The 23279-nt window shown below is 37.1% G+C and overlaps 1 protein-coding gene across 2 annotated transcripts; it reads left to right on the top strand.

The window, feature by feature from the left end:
* Nucleotides 1-11848: 11848 nt before the first annotated feature.
* Nucleotides 11849-16227, top strand: LOC132182553 (transcription factor PIF4-like). Of its 2 annotated transcripts, none has more exons than XM_059595832.1 (8): nt 11849-12211; nt 12711-12802; nt 12953-13718; nt 14015-14113; nt 14197-14262; nt 14897-14962; nt 15043-15297; nt 15513-16227. In XM_059595832.1, the coding sequence occupies exons 2-8, from the start codon at nt 12732-12734 to the stop codon at nt 15636-15638; spliced, it is 1449 nt and encodes a 482-aa protein (XP_059451815.1). In that variant the 5' UTR covers nt 11849-12211; nt 12711-12731; the 3' UTR covers nt 15639-16227. The 2 variants fall into 2 exon arrangements, with proteins under 2 accessions (XP_059451815.1, XP_059451816.1); XM_059595833.1 differs by lacking the exon at nt 11849-12211 and adding an exon at nt 12429-12509.
* Nucleotides 16228-23279: the final 7052 nt, after the last annotated feature.

Genomic DNA, 23279 nt, shown 5'->3' with positions numbered 1-23279 from the left:
TAGTACCAGACGTCCGCTACTTTTCAAAGAAGTTGGTAGCACCCTCTACTCATTTTTTCACACCTCTCTCTCGCCCCCAGGCTGCCAAAAACCTTTGTGAGTGTGTTTTGTGAGATTGTGAGCGTTTGGTGCTAACGAAAGGGAAGTTCTTGAAGTTTCGCTTCAAGGAGGTAACTGATAAGTGCTAAAATATTTATATTTTCAGCCCTTAACTTGCATGTTTTAATCCTTTGGTTTTGGTTAATTAGGACATTTTACTGCCTTTTTGTATTTTCTTTGTTTGATAGGCTTTTGGAAGAAAAGAAAGCATTTCTGGAAAAATTCCAAGCTTAAAGGGGCAAATTGGGAAGACCTAGAGGATATGGTTAAGCTTAACCAATCATGGTTAAAGTTTAATCAAATAAAGGAAAGGATTAATTCGGAATTTCTCAATTTGAAGTCAAATCGGATTGGATGCAAAATTGGATTCTGAATATGTCTCAGTATTTTGACCATAACTTTCATGTCAGATATCCGATTGAGGTGATTCAAGCGGCATTGGAAAGCTAACTCAAACTACTACAATTCATTGTGAAATATCATTTTCCCAATTCGGAGCACCGTAAGGCCAAAATCATGCCGCAAGATAGAACCGCAATTCTGGGCGAATCCTATTCCGATTTGGGCTTAGGTTTTCTTTAACCTAATTGGGCTTGGACTTAAATCTCCTAAATTCCTAGGATTATTAGGGCTTCTAGGACTCTCCTAAGCCCTATAAATAGACCTCTAAGCCTCACAATTGAGGGGGATCAGACAAAGACGCGCCGGGGGCGCCGTTCTTGGTCGCTTTCCGTGTTTTCTGGGTTTTTGTAGCTTGGAACTCGAATTCTTTTGTAAGTTTTTAATTTTAATGAAGTAATTTAGTTTCTTTATGATTTCTTTTGTCATGAGAGGCTAATTCTTCAACTAAGGTTGAAGATGAAGCCTCACCATCACCATTGATGAGTTTTATATTTTTATGTTTCGTTCGTACAAATCCGTCGTTTAATGTAATGTATGTTCGTTTCAGTTCAATTGTGTGACAAAATTGTGATTGATTGTTGTTTATAAATCGTGAAAATGTTGGATATTCGTTGTGTTTCATCCAACGGATACATCGAATGATTTGATTGAGACTTATATCCATTGTGATTTACAGATACAATGGGTGATTTGATCTCAATTGGATATTCGTTGTGATTTGTAATAGAGATGGATTCATCGAATGATTCAATTGGTTTATAAAAAAACAATAGAACATATATATGAGGTTTAATTGTTTGTCGGATGCATGAATGAAAACATAAGAATGTATGCTTTGATTTGGTGAGGTGAATTCTAAAACCTTAGTCGTTTATCTTTTGATTATTTTTATTTTATTTAGTTTATGTTAGTTTATTTTCAAAGTCAAAATCATTCGGAACTAGGTTAAGATATAATTGATTTAGATAGAAATTAAATTTCACAAACACAATTCCCTGTGGATCGACCTCGCACTTGCACACACACTATATTGCACACGACTCGTGCGCTTGCGAGTACAATTAAATTTGTACATCAGTAACACTCTTAAGCCTAGCTCGTTTTTACGTCGTTATGCTGCTTAAATGTTGTCTTAAGTTGCTAGTTTTAGTTTTAGCTAGGTTGCGTCTTAAAACTTGATAATGTTAGCATTTGACTTGGTTTAACATGATTTCGTGTGCATGGAGGTTTCATTTTGAGTTAGGAGACCCTAGGTAGCCTTTTGGTAACCTTAAAAATTAGTTCAGGAGGATAGGAGGACGGTTGAACCAAATGAGGTTCTACCTGAAACTCTCTGAGCGGAAGTACGGCCTCGAGCCCAGATGTACGGTCCAAAGTATTTCAGTGGACATATGACCACGAGCCCAGACGTACGGTTAGAAGCGTTCCAGGGAAATGCCACTTTGGCCAGTTGTTCAATAGTTCCTGTTTTCATGTTCTAAGTTCGTTTGATTTGGGTGTAGAACTAGTGATAGGTCTTTTTTCAGTATTTGATGTTATGGAGCCTCAAAGGAATTTTATGGAGGAGCCTTACGACCCGGGTGAGTGTAAACTCACATGGATGCTTGTTGTTACTTTTCCCACATTGCACGTCTATTTTATATTATATCAAACGTGCATATTTTGCAACTCTCATGAAACACATTTTGCTACTAGTGTGAACTCTCTTTTGTGAAAACGTGTGTTGATTAATAAGATAATGATGAGGCTTGTAAAACTATGCATGTAAAAGACTAATAAGATTAATTGCATCGTATGACATGGTGCACCAGTACGTGCGGGGTAACGGGTATGAGCTTACTATACAGGTTAACTTTATGGTCAAATGTGTGTGTGTGTGGGCTTTGGATCTCATGGTTTCATGACCAAGATGCAACCATTCCCAATGGATGGTCACTATAGGACATCCTTAGCGGTGTGGGCCACCCGAGGGTTGGATTCGGTCATACCGCTAGTGTTATGTATGGTAGCCGTGCAATATCCGGGGCACCGGTGTTGTACTATAGGCCCCTCGGAACAGCGTCAACCCTGCTAAGAAGGGGTAATATCTTGGATAAACCATACGATTGAACTATTACTGTTACTCATGATTATATGCATACATTATATATATATATAATCATGAGTAACAGTAATAGTTCAATCATATCCATGATAAACTGTCATAATGTTGCATGTGGTTTATAAATAACTGAATCCACAAACTAATGACGGGTACGTCATGTGCATTTGTACTCACAAATTCATCAGACTTACCCTTATATTCTTTCCTTTTTTTCTCTATATATACAATTATGCTGTTATAAATAGCTTAGCAGAAGATGGATATCGTGAAACATCCGGTTATCTTGGAGGATTCGATCTGGGAGATGCTTGAGGACTTATTGCAAGCTTGGGCAAGCACTCATGGTAACTAGTACTTTGAGTTATGTTGTAGACCTAGATCTTTTATGTATGTTTGCATATTTAGGTATAGCATGAATCCCATGTAACGATGATGTGTATAGTATGATTTTCGCTACTTGATGGTCTTTGGTAGATGCTCTGGTTGTAATGATTGATATTTATAGGACTTTAATATTTTCCACTGCTTAGAATCCTCTATCTTTTTGAGGAGTAGAGGTCCCTAAGTCTTGTTCGGAGTGAAATAAGGCTGGGAGACGAACCGTGGAGTTAATTACCAGTTAATTAATTTTCGAGGCGTTACAAATGATGATAGAGAGGGAAGTAGTAGATTGAGCTTCCTAACAAAAGCAATCATTGCTTACAATTCAATAACCGAGGCCAAGTCACCTTCGCCTTGGATTGTTGAATGGAGGGGATTGCCAACAAAAAACTCCTGGGTAACATTCGTTATCTACAATTCAATAACCGAGGCCAAGTCACCTTAGCCTCAAATGTTTGAATGAAGAGGGTGGCCAACACAAGACTCTCGGGTAACATTCATCATTTACAATTCAATAACCGAGGCCAAGTCATCTTCGCCTCGGTTGGTTGAATGGAGGGGTTGCCAACAAAAAACTCTCGTGCAACATTCGTCATCTACAATTCAATAACCGAGGCTAAGTCACCTTCGCCTCGGTTGGTTGAATGGAGGGGCTTGCTAACAAAAAAAAATCCCAAGTAGCTTCATCCGGGTATACGTAGGCAACCGCTCCTCAACATATACATTCATTATTTGCAATTCAATAACCAATGCCTAGTCAACCCTGCCTTGGATTTTTGAATTGAGGGGGTGATTAACATGCACAATGTTACCATACAACATACACAAAAAAAGCTACTCACAAAGCCACAAAAATTTACCAAGTTTTTCCATTAACAAAATTGTTGGTGTTTACAAAATTCAGGAGTTCGAGGTTTCACCCTCCTCCATTACATCATCACCAACATCATGAGAAGGACCCCAAGAATCCAAGGGCACCACCGGCAAATCAAGATCGAGGGGGTAAGCACTGTGGGCATTGATCAGTGGAACGTCGGGAATCAAATCTTTTCCGATCAAGTACATCTCGTCGATAGCAGACAAAGGAAGCAGGAGCTGCGTCGCTTCTACTTCTTTAAGGTCCACCATGTACCGGTCGGGATAAGTAATCAGTTCTCGCATATTTTCAAAACCCTACTTGAATCTGTGAACCCACAAATGATCCCAAAGCCAAGGGAAGAAAGACAACTGCTTCAAAGCCCTCGAAGCTTTGGCCTTCAAGAATTGATACTTCGTCCGTAGCTTCTCGCATTCCTTCTCCGAATCTTGAAGCATAAGGTTGGCAGTGGCCAAAGCTCCTCTAGCCCACTTCCCCTTCTCCTCTGACTTAGCCAGCTATTCTCGCAAGTCTTCCGAGAGCTTTTGGCAGTCTTCAAGAGCTTTCCGAGTGTCCCCCAACTCATCAATCAGCTTATTGGACTCCTCGGTAGCCTGAGTGGCGAGCTCCCAGTTGCTCTTTTCATTAGTTGTTAGAGGGACCTCCAGCTTATCACTACCAGCTGCTCTCTCTTCAAGACTCACTATCTCCCGACGGCTCAAAAGTAGTTCCTGGTTTTTGTCCACCAAACGTTTCTTCAAGCTATTGACGTCTAGTATGGCCATCCGGGAGGATCTTCGAGATGGCCTCAAGCGGGTTTCCTTTCAAACCTTGCCCTAGAGAGCGTATCAAAGTCCCCTTCCTTCCCGAAGAACCCCAAGTAGGAGGACCCCTGTAGATAGTTTCAGTAACCTGGGCCTGAGCCCCAAAAGGAGTAGAATATGATGGAAAAACCCTGGGGCAAGAAATAGAGTCTCATGCCAAAGAGGTAGGGACACCAGAGGATTGTCCCAACTCGGGTTCCCTCGGGGGCCTAAAGCACTCAAGTACCGGTATGTCTGGAGGCTGTGGCACCACAATCTCCCGGGTAGCACCTTCAGGTTCGGAATCATCCAAAATATCAAGGAGAGTGGCCAAGGGTGCCACTTCTAGGACACCTTTGGGAATCTAAGGGCCACCACCAACAGATATGCCCTTGGCGGCCGCAAATTCCTCCAGGGTGACCGGTCTCTCTGAACGAGTGAAAGAAGGACGGGGAAAGGAAGAGATAGTGGTACTCAATCGGCTCCTAAGGAATTCTCATCTATCCTTGGGAACTCTGGCCTTCTTCGAGGGCTCCTCCATTGGATCCTTGCCTTTGTCAACCTTGCATTTGGCACCAGAAACCTTGGAGATATTAATCGAGGCACTAATGTTTGGTAGTCAACCATAAGAAGTCTAAGGAGTCCTTGGAACGGCGTTTCCCGACAGGAGGAAGAATTTCAGAAACTGTGCTTGCACCGCCCCCAGCAGCAGTGGCCTGGGCGGCAAAAGATGAAGTGGTCTTCCTAGCACTCGTTTTCTTCACCGTAGCTTTCTTAACGGTGGGTTCACCCGAGGGATTGGGAGTGATGGCATTGGCACTAGGAGGGGGTCCCTCCTTAGGGGGTTTTTTCGGCTTCCCTCTCTTATTCAGAAGCACCTTCCCCTCAGGAATTGGGTACTTTAAGTAGGTGCGAAAGGCCTCGTTGGTAACAATAGCCGCGAAGTCCATCCGCGGAGCATTCTACTTGAGCTACGACAGAGCCAAAATCCTATCCATCCGCTTTTGTTGCTCAGGAAGTAAAGAGGGGCTGCTCTCCCCAATTTTTTCCAAGAAAATATACGGTTAACAGCATACGTAAAACAACAAAAACAACTTCCCAAAGACAAGAAGACGGGGTTTACTTACATTCCTTTTTCATGGGTCCTCACTCCCGGGGAACCCTCTGTTTGTCAAGAAGGATTTCCGAGGGTGACACCTCCATTGACCAGAAACAAAGAAGAACTGTTCATTCCATTGTTTGTTGTTCGAAAATGTAGAAGTCAAGGTGATAAGATGATTTTTACCCCCAAGCCATGAAATTTACCAAACCATCCTTCGAGTGAATTGGACGGTAGACGGCCAAAAATTCTGGGACCATCATTTGACGACCGGAGAAAACGGTTGGCCATAGCAGGTAAGAGGCAAAGAAGAACTGCCACCCATTGGGCATGATTTGGAAATGGGCTAAACCTAGGGAGCAAAGCAGCGTTATCACCACTGTCGGGAAAGGCAATCAAAGCCTTGCAAGGAACATCCTTTCGTAAACGCAAATGTATTCTCGTGGAATTGCACTCGTATTCTTTCCACCTATAAAACATGTGTTGTTTTACAGCTAGTTGCCTAGATGACACTCCCTGAGAGCCATCTAGCTCTTTTGGAGACGATGCTTAGGATTATTTTTTAAGAGTTGGATCCTGAGTGCTTGATTTGTAATCTTATAACTTATTATCTTGTTAAATGTAGGATTTGATTATGTTTCGAGATAGTTGGACTTGATTTGTAATCTTATAACTTATTTTGATCACTATACTTTGATCGCAACATTTGGAGACTTATCTATGTTATGACGTTTTATATTTACTCTAGTCAATTGTTGATTGTTGGTTTAAATTATAGCTATCTCTGTTTATAAGTAAAATGTCTTCTATTGTAGACTCTTTCCGGAGAGATTGAGATCGTTGAGTTTTGTTCCATGTGAAATGAGACTGGGATGTGAACCATGAAGTTAATTATCAGTTAATTAATTTTACTTAAACGTTAAATTAATCTTTGTCAGCCTTTGACCAAATGAGGTCTTTGGTGCCATACTCGTATAAGTATGAGCATAATTTCCGTAACAACCACTGATATTTTGATGCAAAAAAATCATGCTATATAAGTCTATAATAAATCATAGCTATCCTCCGTATGGTCTATCAAATCTCTTAACCTCTTTTTGGTAAGGTTGGCTTTGTACGTTCCAAGGGACTTGTAATACAATACTAGTTCCCCGGATATTATATGCATACCGTCCATTCACTAGCAACCCGTCCGAATCTAGCCTCGAGTGGCCCACGCTACTATTTATGTCCGTCTATAGTGAACACCAATCAAGCTTGGTTGCGGCAGTCATAAACAACCATTAGATCCAAGGCCAAAGATAAACAATAAACATATTGTAACCATAGGGTCAAGTACAATTAGTAAGTTCATGGCCATTATACCACACGTACCAGTGTACCATGTCATACAATGAAATTTTTTTCATTTATCATTATTAATCATTTATTCATCTTTATAAAAGTAATAGGCTCATAACATATTATTGAAAAGAAATGTATGCTTAATCCTCTGACATTGCATGTTTTTAACAAAGCACTTGTAAGTAGTTACTTACCTCGTCTGCTCATTTATAAACTCCGACATCTCGGACTCCCGTTACTACGATACATATTCTAACATTATTCACAGAACCTCGAGAACCTCCTTTATGCATGTAATGCTAAATTACTATTTAAAAAACATAATTATCCATTTTAGGTACTGTTGAACGTCCGGCCTCGATATCGAACATTTGGTATACAATAGTCGAACATTTGATTAGATGCCATGGAATGTTTGATGGGTACCATAATGAATGCAAAATTCTAAAAATCCTACCTAACACGTATCATACCTTAACCAAAGCTTCTAACAACTCAATAAAAATATGTTAAAACATATCAAAGTGATAAATCTTGAAAAACAAGAGTAAGTTCATAAATTTTTGGAACGTTGTTTACATTTAAGAGAGATAAATTATAAATGCATTATGACTTTGTAAAAATCATGGTAAATCACATGAACAGAGTATAAGCAATATGAAAAATAAGTATGGTTCAAGGTTCACCCTAGTGAAGATAGTTTAATACCAAAACAATTCCTTCTCTCTCTAAAGTCTCATTCTTTCAATAGGTTTGGGGTGGGTGAAGTGCATGGGGGATGAATAGGTCTGAAGGGTCATGAGGAGTGTTTATATAGGAGTGGGTGGACTGGATAAGGCTGGATGAGGTGGCTAATAGGTTTAATTTGTTGTTTAGACTTCATCAAACATTTTGTGTACTACCTTCGAATGTTCGATGTACTGTTGTATCAACGATTCTAGGGTTTTTATTGAATGTTCGAAGGAATCCTCGAAGGTTCGAGTTTAGGGTTTCGATGAATGTTCTAGGGGAACTTCAAACATCCTGCCATAATTAAAATAATAATATCTTTTTTGAATTTTTACAGAAAATGATTTGGGCCAGTTTTAAATTACTGGTGTTTTTGTAAAATGTTAATAAATACATTTCTTTTTATTATTACCATTATTATTAATATTATTAGAGGTATTACACTAACTCCCACCCTAAAGATATTCTCCTAAAGGCACACCTTGTCCCATTCAGTTGGGATGAGCACCAGCCCCCCATCAGATTGAGGGGCCCACAAATGCACAAAAAAGGGGATATGGTATTTAAGATGAAGGTGATCCATGTAGTTGTCTGCTAGTTTAGAGTGCCATTTGTTCCCTCAAGATTCCTCTAGTTGCACAGGGCCGATGTTTGATCCATGGGAATTAGAAGACTCACCAGCAGCACATTTTGTCTCTATGAGCCATTTGAGCAAAAAGAAAGAAGAGATAATCTTGGATAGAACATAGAAGAAGCAATGGAAGGAGTGAAATCGAGGGAACCAAGGCGAATGGCAGTTGTGTGAAAAGACAAAATTTCCCTTAAAAGCGTTCTTGAATGACGTAAAAGCTTTAGTTTCATAATTCGAACTAAGAATAACTCAAAACCATGCATGCGGGCCTGAAGAAGAAGCAGAAAGGCCACATGGACCTAACCATAGCTGTCAGGCGTCCATTTCATTGAATGAAACCCCACAGATCCCAAGAAAAGGGCTACTGAAATATCAATAGCTCGAATATCCAACACAGATTTCCACTATCCATCTAGAGAACCTAGCCTAAAATGGGAATGGTAGACAATTGATGTACCGATATCCGCATGATCACACCTAGGTCGAATAGGCCCATTGAGGACAAACCCCTAGGCCTTAAATCTCCAACCATCCGGGCTTGGTAGGTCGATCACCCATTTGGCTAAGGAATGAGGAAGGGCACATAGTAGATAACCACCAATCTTACCACCTCATTGCAACTGGCTTATTCCTGGCATGAAATTGGGAATGTCCACATAAAGTTAGAAGGAGCATGGCATTATCTGACACCCATCGACGATTGTAGGACGGAAAGAATGCAATGCCACTACCCTCGCATTGTCATACCTCACTAAAGGACATTAACCAAGTGCCATGCTAGGACATGGTATTGCCCAATGATTAAGCACCACATGGAAAATGCCATATATAGCGAGAGGCCCTCTGCGTATGTAGGAAAAGGGTTGCCATTCCAGGTACATTCATTCTTTCAATACATTTGTTATCCCACCACTGCAAACCTTATGCTTAGAGCTTCTAACTGACTGAAGTATCAGAGGTATCCCTCTCCGACACACTTGACAAGTTTTTGTACTAACTTATACTTCATTTTGTAAGGCTTCTTGACTTGATGTTGAGCGTACGATTTACTACATCATCACATTACAAGAATTATATTGATTAAATTTAAGAAATAAGTCATATCTCAAATTTAGCATAGAGAATTGATAGAGGATCCTTTTACCGATTGCATTATGAATTAGGGGTGTTAATGCGGGCGATTAGAAACCGCCCGCTAACCGCTTAACCGCATTAACCACTAACCGCCTAACCGCTATAACCGCCTAGCGGTTAGCAGTTAGAGGTTATTGGGTTTACTAACCGCTAACCGCCGTTTTATATAATATATTTTTATAATTATAATTATAATAATATTTATACATATAACATAATCACTTGATCATTAACTCACATTTTTTTTTTAGATAATTAAATCACAATTTGAGTATTACTATATTATCACTATAATTTATATGATTATATCACATGATTAATTGATCATTAATTCATTTGATTACATAATAACAAATTATACATATATAATATGACATAACACATAAGTATACCAATTCATACTAATACAACAATTTAGTATCTAGAGACTTAGGTCCAATGTATGTTATAAACTTATAAGTCTATATATGTTATAAATTATAATTATACATATATGCATATGAATAATATAAATGTATAAGATTAATATTTAATCATATGATTCAATGACAGTTCAAATACTTTATTCAAGTTAATCATATTATTAATGTACAATGATAATGCGATTCGTATAATATCAAATTAAGTAATTGGCATTAGATTCAATAATGTGCTACTTATAACCACAATTGAAGTATTAATGTATTATCATTCTAATTTATATGATTATATAATAACAAATTATACATATATAATATGATATAAGTCATAAGTATACCAACTCATACTAATACAACACTTAAGTACCTAGAGATTTAGTTCCAATGTATGTTATAAACTTATAAGTCTATATATATTATAAATTATAATTATACATATATGCATATGAATAGTATAAATGTATAATATCAACACTTAATCATATGATTTAACGACAATTCAAATACTTTATTCAAGTGAATCATATTATTAATGCGCAATGATAATGTGATTCGTATAATATCAAATTAAGTAATTGACATTGGATTAAACAATGTGTTACTTATAAATACAATTGAAGTATTAATGTACTATCATTCTAAATTTAGTAATATTATCACTATCATTGATATGATTATATCACATGATGAATTGATTATTAAATCATATGATTATATAATAACAAACAATACATATAATCATATATATCATATGTTTTATTTGAATTTTTTTTATATGTTGTGTTGAACTTTTTTTTATATGTTGTGTTGAATTTTTTTTTTTCAAAGTTAACAAATTATGATTAAGTACAAGTAAATGTAAATTTGGGGTCAAATATTTTTGATTTTTTAACATGGGCTCTTTTTATAGCAATTGAGCCTAAGAAAACACTAAAAATACAAAAAACAGATAAGGGTAAAAAAATGCTATAGTAGTAAAAAAAGCCCAAAAAGCCAAAAAAAAAACACTCAATTTTGAAAAAGCGGTTAGCAAGCGGTTACCTATTTGACTAATCGCTAACCAGCAATTAGTAGCTAACTAGGCAGTTAACGGTTGCGGTTAGTGAAATTTACTGGTAATAACCACTAACTGTAACCGCATTGACACCTCTATTATGAATGATGTATTTAATTAAGCAAGGCCTAACGGACCGAAAGACTAGGACTTGAACCTTTTGGCCTTATATCCTATAGGAAATGTATGTTGACCCCCTTGACATTCATGAGCTAATTAGAGGACACATAGCAAAGGATTACAACCTGCCACATCATCATAACTATCCCCTATATTCTCCGCAGAGAATTTGGGACACTAGAGACACATATGGGTGAGAGGTGCATTCCGTTGCTCTTCCGCGAGCACATTTAGCTGGTAGGCAACGTACAATAGAGGACCTCACTACACGGCATGGCTAAGATGCTAGAATAGCCCGAGCGTGCCTAATCAAAGGGTGACACCTAGCCATGTGTTTAGGATAAGGAACACTAGGTGTAAGAAAATAGCAGCCATCCCAGTATGGTTCATTCTTCTCATATTCTGATTTCTTCCGCTTTACAGCTTTCTTTTTTTACATAAAATTTTTACTGACTTAAATATCAGAGTTACCTCCATCAAGTTTGGGTGTGCAATCAACACCATTAACAATAACCACCAGCATTTGCAAAATGACACCCCTGCCTGCCAAATTGGTCAATCTATAGATGAGCTGTCAAATATTTTCCATCTGACAACTTTGTCCCTCATCATTGCGCAATGAAATATACCCTTACCACTTGGGCGTGGCACCACAAGTTTTCATTTTCAGATCACACCCATGGCCTTGAAGTTGTAAATTTCCTTTCCCGCAGCAAAACCAAACACAGTCAGCCCTTCCAGTCCTTGTGGGCCTCTGTCTGCCAGATTCACATCTAACCCACAGCTTAACTGCCACGTGGACAGCCTGCGCGTTTCTGTACAAAACCAGAAAGAACTGTGTTACTACGGAATGTATGCTCTGACATCTGTCTCTGTGTATGTGTGAGGTCCCTGTCTTTCTAGCCTCCAACTTGTGTTAACTCTCTGGTCTATTCTCTGTTTCTGTCTTTGCTCTCTCTTTAATACACAAACACAGAGAAAACTGTAAGGGCTTCAGTTTCTTGTTCAAGAGGAGTCAGAAATTGGCTTTTGTCAGGTATATGCTTGTTTCTTTTCCAGTTTCTGTTTCTGGGTTTTCTTTAATTTCTAGTTTAGTTTTCATTTCTACTTTATTTTGCAGAAACTGTGGCCGATTTCTATTTTTTCTTCTTTTTTTTTTCCCATTTCTTCTCCCACCAAAGTTTGAATTTTCTTCAACCTTTTGCTTTGCTTTGCTTTTTTTATTTGAGTTCCATGAGTATCTCAAATATCCTTTTCTTCCAATATATGTTAGATTTTCTGAAGATTGGGGTTGCTTCTCCTTTTTCATTTCTTTTAGGATAGTTCCATAAAAGGTATGGAAAAAATGATTTATTATTCCTTTGTTTATTAGTTAATTAGTTAGTTGATTAATAAAATAGTTAATTACCTTTCGTTGCTTAAGTGTGTTGCTTTAGTGGGAGTGTGTGTTACTGTTGAAAGACTCTGTTTTTGAGACAGAGCTCCTCAGTTGATCATATCTCAAAACTGAAGCTCTCATCTTTCCTGTTTCACAGTAAACCTGGGTTTGGCCTGCCATGAATCGTTGCCTTCCTGATTGGAATTTTGAGGTTGATCTCCCTGTGACCACTCAGAAGAGATCCATGGGGTCTGTATTCTGTTTCTCTCTCTCTCTCTCTCCCTCCCAAAAATATTGCTAAGTTGCTCTTTGAAATCTTTTTGTTCAAGAAATAAAGAGTTTAGAATATTTTTGTTTTCCCTGTTAACATTTTGTTGATTGGGGTGGCCGATTTTGCAGGCCAGATAATGAGTTAGTGGAGCTCTTATGGCAAAATGGGCAGGTAGTCTTGCATAGTCAAACACATCGAAAACCAAGCCTCAGTCCTAATGATTCAAGTCAGAAACATGATCAACCATCTGGGTATTCAAGCAATTTGATTCAAGATGAAGAGAATGTGTCATGGATCCAATTCCCACTTGAAGATCCCTTCGAGAAAGATTTCTATTCCAACTTGTTCAATGAATTGCCACCTTCTGATCCTAAGGAAGTTGATAAGCCAACCAAAGAAGACAAGCTTGTTAAGTTTGGTGCTTCTGTTGGTCCTGAATTTCCTGGAAACTCCATGCCTCCTCCACCCGGATTTCTGTTTCCTGAATCAGCCCAACAAAATCATGATTTAGCAGGTCCTGCAAAAGTTGTGAATTTTTCTCAATTAGGATCTTCAAGTGGACAATATGGAGGGAAAAAATCAGTTGGTTTGAGTCAAACGGCCGAGGTTAGAGAGTGTTCGGTAATGACAGTTGGATCCAGCCACTGTGACAGCAATCAAGTACCAAATGATGGCGTTGGGACTTCTGGTTTTTCTGCTGGACCTGTTAAAGGAGATTTTCAAGAGAAAATACCTCAGACTGAGAACCCGAAATCGGACACACTTGAACCAACGGTTACTTCATCTTCTGGTGGATCAGGAAATAGTTTTGGAGGAACTTGCAGGCAATCTACTGGTGTCAATAGCCAGAAGAGGAAGGGAAGGGATATGGAGTCATCAGAGTGCCAAAGTGAGGTGAAACTCTCTTTCTTTCTTTTTTGATAATAACCGGGTTATCCGGGCTTCGCCCGACTAGATCCCTGAACAAGAGCTTTTGCCCGTGGGCTTCTCCCCTGATAGATCCCTGATCAATCAATATAATTCGTTGTTTGCACTCAAGAGGTTAAACCTTATACCTAATGCTTCCCGAGGCATTAGAGCCAAGTAACTTACCACTCTGAGTAAATGTGTTGGGGTTGAAAGATCCCTTATTACTCTTTCTTTTGACATCATTTAGTTTTGTTTTCTGAATATGTCTAAATATGTTTTAGGCTGCTGAACATGAATCAGCTGGTGGAAACAAACCAGCACAACGATCAGTGTCTTCCCGCAGGAGCCGTTCGACTGAAGTGCATAACCTCTCTGAAAGGGTAAGAAATCTGGAATTCCCTTGCTTGTCAAAGTATTAAGAGTTTGTAAACTGCCACTATAACTTACTAATCTGCTGATGCAGAAACGGAGAGATCGGATCAATGAGAAGATGAAAGCATTGCAGGAGCTCATACCACACTGCAACAAGGTGCATTTTTTGTATCAATTGCCTGCCACCAAATGTGAACAACTATTGAAGTTCCTGAGAGAGAATGGTCAAGCTGTGTTTATTTTTCTTCAACACAGTTATTGATCCCCCCAGCCTCCCGGCTCTGATGAATTTTAAGGATGTTTGTTATCTGTAGAAGTACAAGAGATGACACTATGTAAATAAAAGTTAATTAAGTAAACACAAAATTGAGAATGTTTTGATGGATAATAAGAAACAGAATTATTCCTGCATTCAAAGTTAGAGATGACATCATATGAGAAGAAGAGAAAATAAAGCAAAATGGCTACACATTGAAGGTGGCATTATACTGGAGAAAGGTGTAAAATTGGGGGCAGAAAGAAAGGAAGAAATATCTTCACTCAAGGCTGTACGAAAAGTTATCATGATGAGTCTCTGAGAAAATAAAGCAAAATGGCAAGAAAGATTCTTTCAACACATTCCTTGACTGTCAGCATAAAGCTCTATTTGTGTCTTCAGCTGATCATCTTTTTGTTGCATCTTTTAATGTTGAATTTGTTAAAACATAGTAGAAAAGGAAAAAACTTTCCATCTCATTTTTCATGAAATTCTAATTAAATTGTTTTGTGACAGAATTTTCCTTATATTGCAGACTGATAAAGCATCAATGCTGGATGAGGCAATTGAATACATGAAGTCACTTCAGCTGCAACTTCAGGTGCATATCACAGAAGCTCATAAAACCCAAGTTAGATTTATTCTTCTTACACATGCAGGCTACTAAACTTGCTGTTTTAGGTAATGTGGATGGGAAATGGGATGGCTCCAGTAATGTTTCCAGGAGTCCATCACTATATCTCCCGAATGGGCTTGGGAATTGGTCCTCCTCCTATGCCTTCTATTCACAATCCTCTGCATTTACAAAACCAGCCTATGATGTGCCAAACTCCAGTCTTGAATCCTGTTAACTACCAAGATCAGATGCATGGTTCTAATTTTTATGAGCAATATGCACGCTACATGCGCTTCCATCAGATGCAAACCGCCTCTCAGGTTAGTTAACCTAACTCAACTCATTTAATTAAACAGGTTAGATTACTCAACCCTAACCCACTAATTCCGTAATGGGTTTGTATTGGGTTCACGTTGGTGTCAAAAACTGTCAGCTTTTGAAGAAAACCATTTGACTTTCTTGAACTCAAAGTAAGAAACTAGGTTTTGTCATTGAAATAATATTTGATCATTTTCATATTGCTTTTGTGGTGTAGCCCTTTAATGTATTCAGATTTGGTTCCCAAGCAATGCAACAGAGTCAAACAGAATCATCCCCTGTGACGAGCAATGGACACTTGAATGGAGGAGCCACAACTAATGATGCCGCACCTGTTTTGTAACATTGATATCAGGGAATGTACAATTATAAGCAAAGAATGATGCTGTAGTTTGGTGAATTATAGGTTCTCCATTTCTCATTTCAAGAATTGTTCTTAAAGAAACATTCAAACCATAACTTGGGGATAGGGATATTCAAGTGGGCGGTTTGTGCATTTGCTTTCCACCCATCCGCATGGGTTACAGGCAAATTTTCAGCTCTCAACCCCGGGCGAGCAGGTACCATATCCGCTGTCCATACATATGTCGGGTGGATAGCGGAATATGGGTAGGCAACCGCCTTGGTCTACCTATATATCTGAAAAAAACAGTTGTCTTATTGAGATTTTATTTCTGTGTACTTCACGCAATTTAGTATTGTCTAATTTGGCTAGGTGGTTTGAAATGTCACTCAAACACTAAATTGACATCATGTGTCCACTATATATCCAGCTATGGACATTAGTTTAAGGCAACTTAAGTTAATTCATTTGTATAATTTTATTTTTTTCAGAGAATATAATTCAATTCTCAACTGTATTTTGTAGGGTCTTTTTTCAATTTTCTTGTATTGTTCAAAATTTATAAATAGATAAGAATTGAGTTTATAAAGATTTGTATTCTCCAATATTTTCAATTCGCATTTTTATATTACACTGTGTTTAGTTAAAAAAAAATTTCAACACGACTCATAAACTTAATTCAAATCTAACATCAAATTCATAAATTAAGATTGAAAATTTTGACTTAATTAACTAAATTATAATCAATTTATATAGTCTTATATAGATTAGATTTATTTATGAGATTTGAAGAGAGAAAGGGATGAGTGGTTGCCTTATCTCAATTTACAACCTATGAGGAGTGAGTGGTCACAAGGAACCCGCAGGTGCAGGGGTTTGCCGTTTGCCACATAAATTCCTTTTTCAGCTCTCAATGATGAAATAAAAGTGACTCCATGATATAAATTTTGATTTGACGGCAATGCTTTTCTGACGTTAATCTGTTAATCAGCGACTTTGAGCATGCTTCTCAGATGCGTATGGTCCCCCACTACCATTAACACCACCGTCATCTCTTACCAGTGGATATATGTTAAAGCCAAACAAGTATGACTCTTCCCGTCACCAAAAGGATTTGCACTCAAAATGCTGCTGTAGGTCAAACCCTAGCTGCTTTTTTTGGCTACTCATGTAGTCGGTTTGTTTGGGGTTGATAATTTTATCCTTGACGGGGATGCTATTCAAAATTCAAAGTTTGTTTTTGAGTTAGAACTTTGCTAATGTAGTTGCTGATATTAGACTTAATTTGCTCTTTTTTTCTTTTTGAAAAGCTGTAAAAATTAGAGTTAATTACCCTTTTAGTACCTAAGTTTTCAAGTTTTTATTTTTTTCGAGTTATATTTCAATTCGTATCACAAATCATAGTTAGCTTATGGGTAAATACTAATTTATTACTTTCATTACCATTCCGTTAGCCAAACTAATTGACTGTCATGGGAGTGGTTTCGACCACCCCTTATGGCCTGTCAGGTGGTGGTTCGACCACTCCCATGGCCTCTGGGAGTGGTTGTGGCCACCCCTTTTTGGCTATTGGGGGTGGCAGAACCACCCCCTAAGAGTTTTGGAAGTGGTTCGGTCACCCCCAGACCGGCCACAGGGGGCTGTCGGAACCACTCTCATGGCAGTCTGTTAGTTTGACTGATGGAATAGTGACAGAGATACTAAACTAGTATTTACTCATAAGTCAAGTATCATTTGTGACACGAATTGAAACATAGGCGGAAAAAAAAAATATATGAAAACCTAAGTACTAAAAAGTTAATTTAAAAATTATTAAATATGTCAATTTTTGTGCACATTCTTTAGTTTGACATGTCCCCTCTTGTGTGGACATGTCAAAAAAGAAAAAAAAAGATAGGTTGTTTCTCACCTCGTATTTGGAAGCATTATCAATTGGTCTCCTATTCTCATTTCATATTGTCAAATTTTAATTCGATTTTCTTGATTGATGTGTTAGTGTGGATACAATGCATTGATTATACGATCGAAGTTTTCATTCCTTTAAAACATTGTCAAAAGAAATGATGTGAAACTCAAAGACTCCTTATGACATTGATTCTAAATTCTGAGAGTATTGCGAACTCAAATGTAAAGTGAATACCACTTTAATACATTTAGGAGTTAGACTTTACTGTTGTAACGACCCCGATGGGCAAATCAATTAACTAGTAATTGATCCCATGGTTTGTCTCCCAACCCTATCCCTCACGGGACAACACTCAAAGATTTCAATCTCTCATAAACGAGAGACCTCAGCGGAAAACTTTTTAAACTATAGGAATAAAGAGCATTACATACACAACAACACATTCATACACCAGAGTAAACAAAATACCTCATAATATAAAGATAATCATCAAATGTACTGGTCATCCGACCATCATCAAATAAGGTTACAACCCATAATATAATTGTCTTAACCAAAAATCAACAAATCAAATCCTAAGTTTAAGCAAAGGTAAAGAGATAACAATCTTGATCATGTCTGCTCGGGTAGTTCATTCATCAGTCCACATAGAATGTAACCAACTGGATCCAAGTCCTCGAAAATTACTCAAATCAAATCATGCCTGATCACCCACGTCTGCTCCGAAGGCATCTTCCTCTAAGCTAACTAAACCGCGCAATTATTTGTAATGGAAGGAGGGAAAATATAAAATAAATGGGTAAGTCTAAAGACTTAGTGAATGTTAACGCATATAATGCTCATGCCAATTTTTGTAATGAACTCTGATTTTTATAAAGTATGCAACAGTTCCATCATGACAATTTTATATAGATGTGATATAGATATATGATATATGCATATAATATAAAGTAACAGTCATAGTTCAACAGTATGGTCTACCCGAGATGTTATCACTTCTCAGCAGGGTTAGCGCTGTCCCAAGGAACCTGTAATACAATGACAGTACCCTAAGCATCTTCCTCCGAAGGCATCTTCCTCGAATCAAATCATGCGTGATCACCCACGTCTGCTTCGATGGCATCTTTCTCTAAGCTAACTAAACCGCTCAATTATTCGTAATGAAAGGGGGGAAAATATAAAATAAATGGGTAAGTCTAAAGACTTAGTGAATGTTAACGCATATAATGCTCATGCCAGTTTTTGTAATGAACTCTGGTTTTTATAAAGTATGCAACAGTTCCATTATGACAATTTTTCATAAATGTGATATAGATATATGATATATGCATATAATATAAAGTAACAGTCATAGTTCAATAGTATGATCTACTCAAGATATTACCCCTTCTCAGCAGGGTTAGCGCTGTCTCGAGGAACCTATAATATAATGACAGTGCCCTAGGCATTGTACGCTACTGTATATAATACTAGTGGCACGATCGAGTCCGACCTTAGGTGGCCCACACTGCTAATGATGTATGTCTTATAGTGACCACCTGTTAAGGCTGCATCGCTCACGAAACAACCATTGAATCCAAGGCCCATATAACACACACATTTGACCATAAAGTTAACATATATAGTAAGCCCATGACCATTATACCACACGTACCGGTGTACCATGTCATATGATGAATTTATCTTGTACGTATTTTACATGCATACTTTTACAAGTTTCACTTTGTTAACATATTCAGCACAACGTTTTTCTTAGAAATGCTAGAGTTCATGTGCAACAAGTGTAAATCGTGAGAGTTATAAATATGTATGTTTTGGTACACAAAATAGACGTGCAATCATGGAAAATAATAGCGAGCATTATGTGAATTAAAACTCACCTGGGTCGATTAAATCCTTCGACTACTCCTTCAACACGTTTGGGTCCTCCAAATCTATGGAAAACCTTCAATTAGTCCTAGGTCTAACTAAAACAACCTTAGAGCATGAAAATAGGAGCTATCGGATGGCCCACCAAAATAGCGTTCCCTATAACGCTTCTGACTGTACGCCTAAGCTCGACGCCGTACATCCGCCCAGAAGGTTTCAGGTAGAACCTTATTTTGTCTATTCGTCCTCCAATCCTCTCAAATCGATTTCTAAGGCTACCAAAAGGCTTTCTTAGACTACTTATCTCAAAATAATTTCCCCATGCAATAGAAAACACAATGGAATACTAAGCCCAACTCTAAACAAGATTGATGGTATAACATGTCTAAAGCTTCAAACCAACGTCTAAGCTACTTTAGAAAGCATTAAAAGAGGATAACGATTTATAAAGAAAAGTTAGGCGCAGAGGGTTACCTCTTAGAAGCAACCTTCAAGAAAACACATCGCCTTCTCCGCAAAACACACAATCTCACAAGAACACACTCACAAAAGGGTTTCTGGGAGCTTGGGGCGAGTTTGAACGAGAAAAGGGCGAGGGTATGGTTAGTATTTATAGAGGAGAAAAGCTTGAGACGCTCACCAATTCTTCCGAAAAGTAGCGGACGTTCAGTACTATTGGGGCGTACATTCGGTACTATTTACCCAGCGGTCCGAAGATTGTATCGTACGTCCAGGTATTATCCAGAGGTTTTCCAAAATGTAACGTATGTTCGATGGTCCCCCATCGTATGTCCTTGTACTATTTGCAGGCGTACATATGTTGGTCCCCCGTGTACGTCCTCTACTAACGACAGGAGTGTACGTCCAGCAACCCTGGTGTATGTCCGGTCAGAAAGTCTAAAATACCCAAAGTGCCCTTCCAGATGTTCCTAGTAACCCAAAACCAAAATTAACCCTCTAACTAAGTTACCTAAGCTTAGTTAATTATTTTGGTCACTACAACTGCAGTTAAAATTTTTAATGTGTTGGGTGATTACATGTAGTATTGTGAGAACTTCATCCTCAAGAAAGAATCCAAATCCTTTGACTAGATCAAAGAGAAATTTTCACTTAAGATAGATTTAATGGATTAGTTATTCTCAATACATGGCCATTGCATTTTAGTAAGAGTTACTAAAATACTACATACTTGATACTTGATGAAAGTAAATTTCACAAGTAAGAGAATAATTATGTGAATTAAATTGAGAATTCAAACATAAGAGATAGTGAATTAAAGTGATTGTTTAATTGACTTTAATTCAATTACGCAATATTTCGTGGAAGAATCCAACGATCAAAATAAGAATTGTACATAGAGATTAATTGGTTAGTTAAAAAAATATTAACTAGAGTTTAAATACAAATATGTACTGAAATTAATTATAATTAATAGTAGTATGTGACTAATCTTGAGAAGACCAATGTCACAAGCCTATTGGAGCTATTTTTTTCTCCCTTGAGTGTTTTTTTATTTTTTATTTTTCAAGCTGATGTAATTTGATCATGGTGACATGAGTGAGAATCATATTCTTGATCACTGCCATTAATAATCCCTTGGTGTTTAAAGAATAGAACTTTTCTAGTGTTGTGGATGATATTCTTCTTTTTTCTTCTTTTTAAAGTTGTAAGACTTTAAAAAGTTTCTCATTGTGCCAATTTTAGGGCACATTGGTTTGCTAAATGGGCCGCTTCCAACCTTGTGTTTGGAAGCATTCTCAAATGATTTTTCATTCTCTCTTCCATTCGAATCAAGAATGGGAATGATCATCCCTCTTATAACATTTTTCCACATTTGATTAGGAAAAAAAAAAAGAGTGCCTATAAATAAGAAGCCAGTGGAGGTATTAGATGCACTCTAAGTTTAACATTCTCTTAAGAGAGCCCACACTCTTTGCACATCTTTAGTCATTGAAAGAATACCCTAAGGTCTCAACAATCAAATGAAGTGGCCAAACATCCACCCCCCCCCCCCAACAAGTTAGTCTCTTCCTTTTGTCTCTTGCTTTATTTATGTTGCATGATCTCTCCATTATATTTTAAAGATCGATTCATGGGATAATTCCACTGCGCATATATGATGCACATAATCCCAATAGTAGATAGCGTAATAACCTAAACCAACATGTCGTCATTAATAATAAATTATTAGCATCAAGATAAGGATCATCATTGATAATAAGTTATCAACGATGACTTAGGGTGTCATCATTGATGATACGTTATGATCGAAGACAAAATATATCGTTGGTAATAACAATTAATTTTGGCATGAGTAGTCACCTATTATAATAGAGAACAACTAATTCTTTACTATTGGTGAAAAAGTGGTTACGGTTAGTCACCTATGCGGTTAATAAAATCCACTAACCCCCTAGGCAGTTAACCAGCGATTAACAGTTAATAACTGCTAACTGTTTTTTTTTTTTTGTTTTCATGTATTTTTATATGTAATATATATATATATATATATATTATATAATAGGAAAAAATCTACTTTATCCCCTTGAAGTTTTAGGAGTTTTTCAATTTAAACCTCAAAGTTTAAAAATTGGCAATGTACCCCCTAATGTTTCAAAAATTTTCAATTTAAATTTTCCGTTACTAATTTTCATCAAATTGGACGGAAATATATGAAATTACGTAATTACCCTCAGGCTTTTTTAAAAAAATTTCCGTCCAATTTAATGGAAGGTTTAAATTGAAATTTTTTGAGACATTAGGGGGGTACATTACCAATTTTTAAAGTTTGGGGTTCAAATTGAAAAAGCTCTAAAACTTCAGGAGGTAAAATGAATTTTACCCTATATAATATACATAAAGGTGGTTAGTGTTAACGGTTAGCGGTTAACGATTTTTCTTAACCACCTTCAAAAGTGGTTAAAGATTAGTGCGGTTAACAACCGCCCGCCTTTTCACCCTTATACTTTACATCATACAAGTATTCGATCAATAAATACATAGAAAAACAACACCCACATTAATCAAAGTTCTAAAATAAACTACATAGAAAATCGCAAAAAGAAGTATCAACATATGTTTGTCTAGATATAATTAGGATATTGAAATCTACCATGACACAACAAAATGATATTCCTAGGAGCAAATAGGAAGGAGCAAGAAACAGCAATTGGTATTTAAATATTGTGCTAACAAATCTGAAACATGATAAACATTCTTCCAACAATAACAACATTTGACAAGAAAAGAAAAGGAAAACAATAACAAAACATGTTTCTTCAAGCAACTGACAAGACAAATCGTCTCAATGTCACATCGTAGGTAAATGAATAGCAAGTAGTAGTAAGAATTGTCAAAAATCAGCATGTGATTCCCAATATTGTCCAACAAAATATAGTTTGTGCCTTCACATTGCTAGACTGTAATGTAAAAGTTGTAGAAAACTTTTTCTTTTTTTTTTTTTGGATGAAAAATATTTGTACATGTGATCATCCAATGCACCGAAAAAAGTACATTGAGCAAGATTTAGTTTGTTTCTGTATGAGAATGTGCAAATGCCAACATGCTTCCACTCTTCACTCTCAAATTGAGTAGATAGAATCATTGAAGCCATTTAGCTGTCAAATCACTATTTATCTTAAAAGTTTTAGCGGATAGAAAGAGATTAAACGATTTTTTTTTTTTTTTTTTTTTTTTTAAAGAAGGGGAAAATCCACTTTACCTTCTTGAAGTTTTAAGAGTTTTTTAATTTAAACCCCAAAGTTTAAAAATTAGCAATGTACCCCCCATAATGTTTCAAAAATTTTCAATTTAAACCTTTACTAATTTATGTTAAATTAGACGGAAATTAAAAAAAAAATAAAAAA

The sequence above is a fragment of the Corylus avellana genome, chromosome ca5, assembly GCF_901000735.1.
Source record: "Corylus avellana chromosome ca5, CavTom2PMs-1.0".
Classification (NCBI taxonomy): domain Eukaryota; kingdom Viridiplantae; phylum Streptophyta; class Magnoliopsida; order Fagales; family Betulaceae; genus Corylus; species Corylus avellana.
This window is presented reverse-complemented; position numbering and strand designations above follow the sequence as displayed.

Coding starts and splice junctions, on each gene's coding strand:
- LOC132182553 (XM_059595832.1), top strand. CDS start 12,732: ATGAATCGTTGCCTTCCTGATTGGAATTTTGAGGTTGATCTCCCTGTG. Junction 12,803..12,952: donor ACTCAGAAGAGATCCATGGG/GTCTGTATTCTG, acceptor CCGATTTTGCAG/GCCAGATAATGAGTTAGTGG. Junction 14,263..14,896: donor TCATACCACACTGCAACAAG/GTGCATTTTTTG, acceptor CTTATATTGCAG/ACTGATAAAGCATCAATGCT.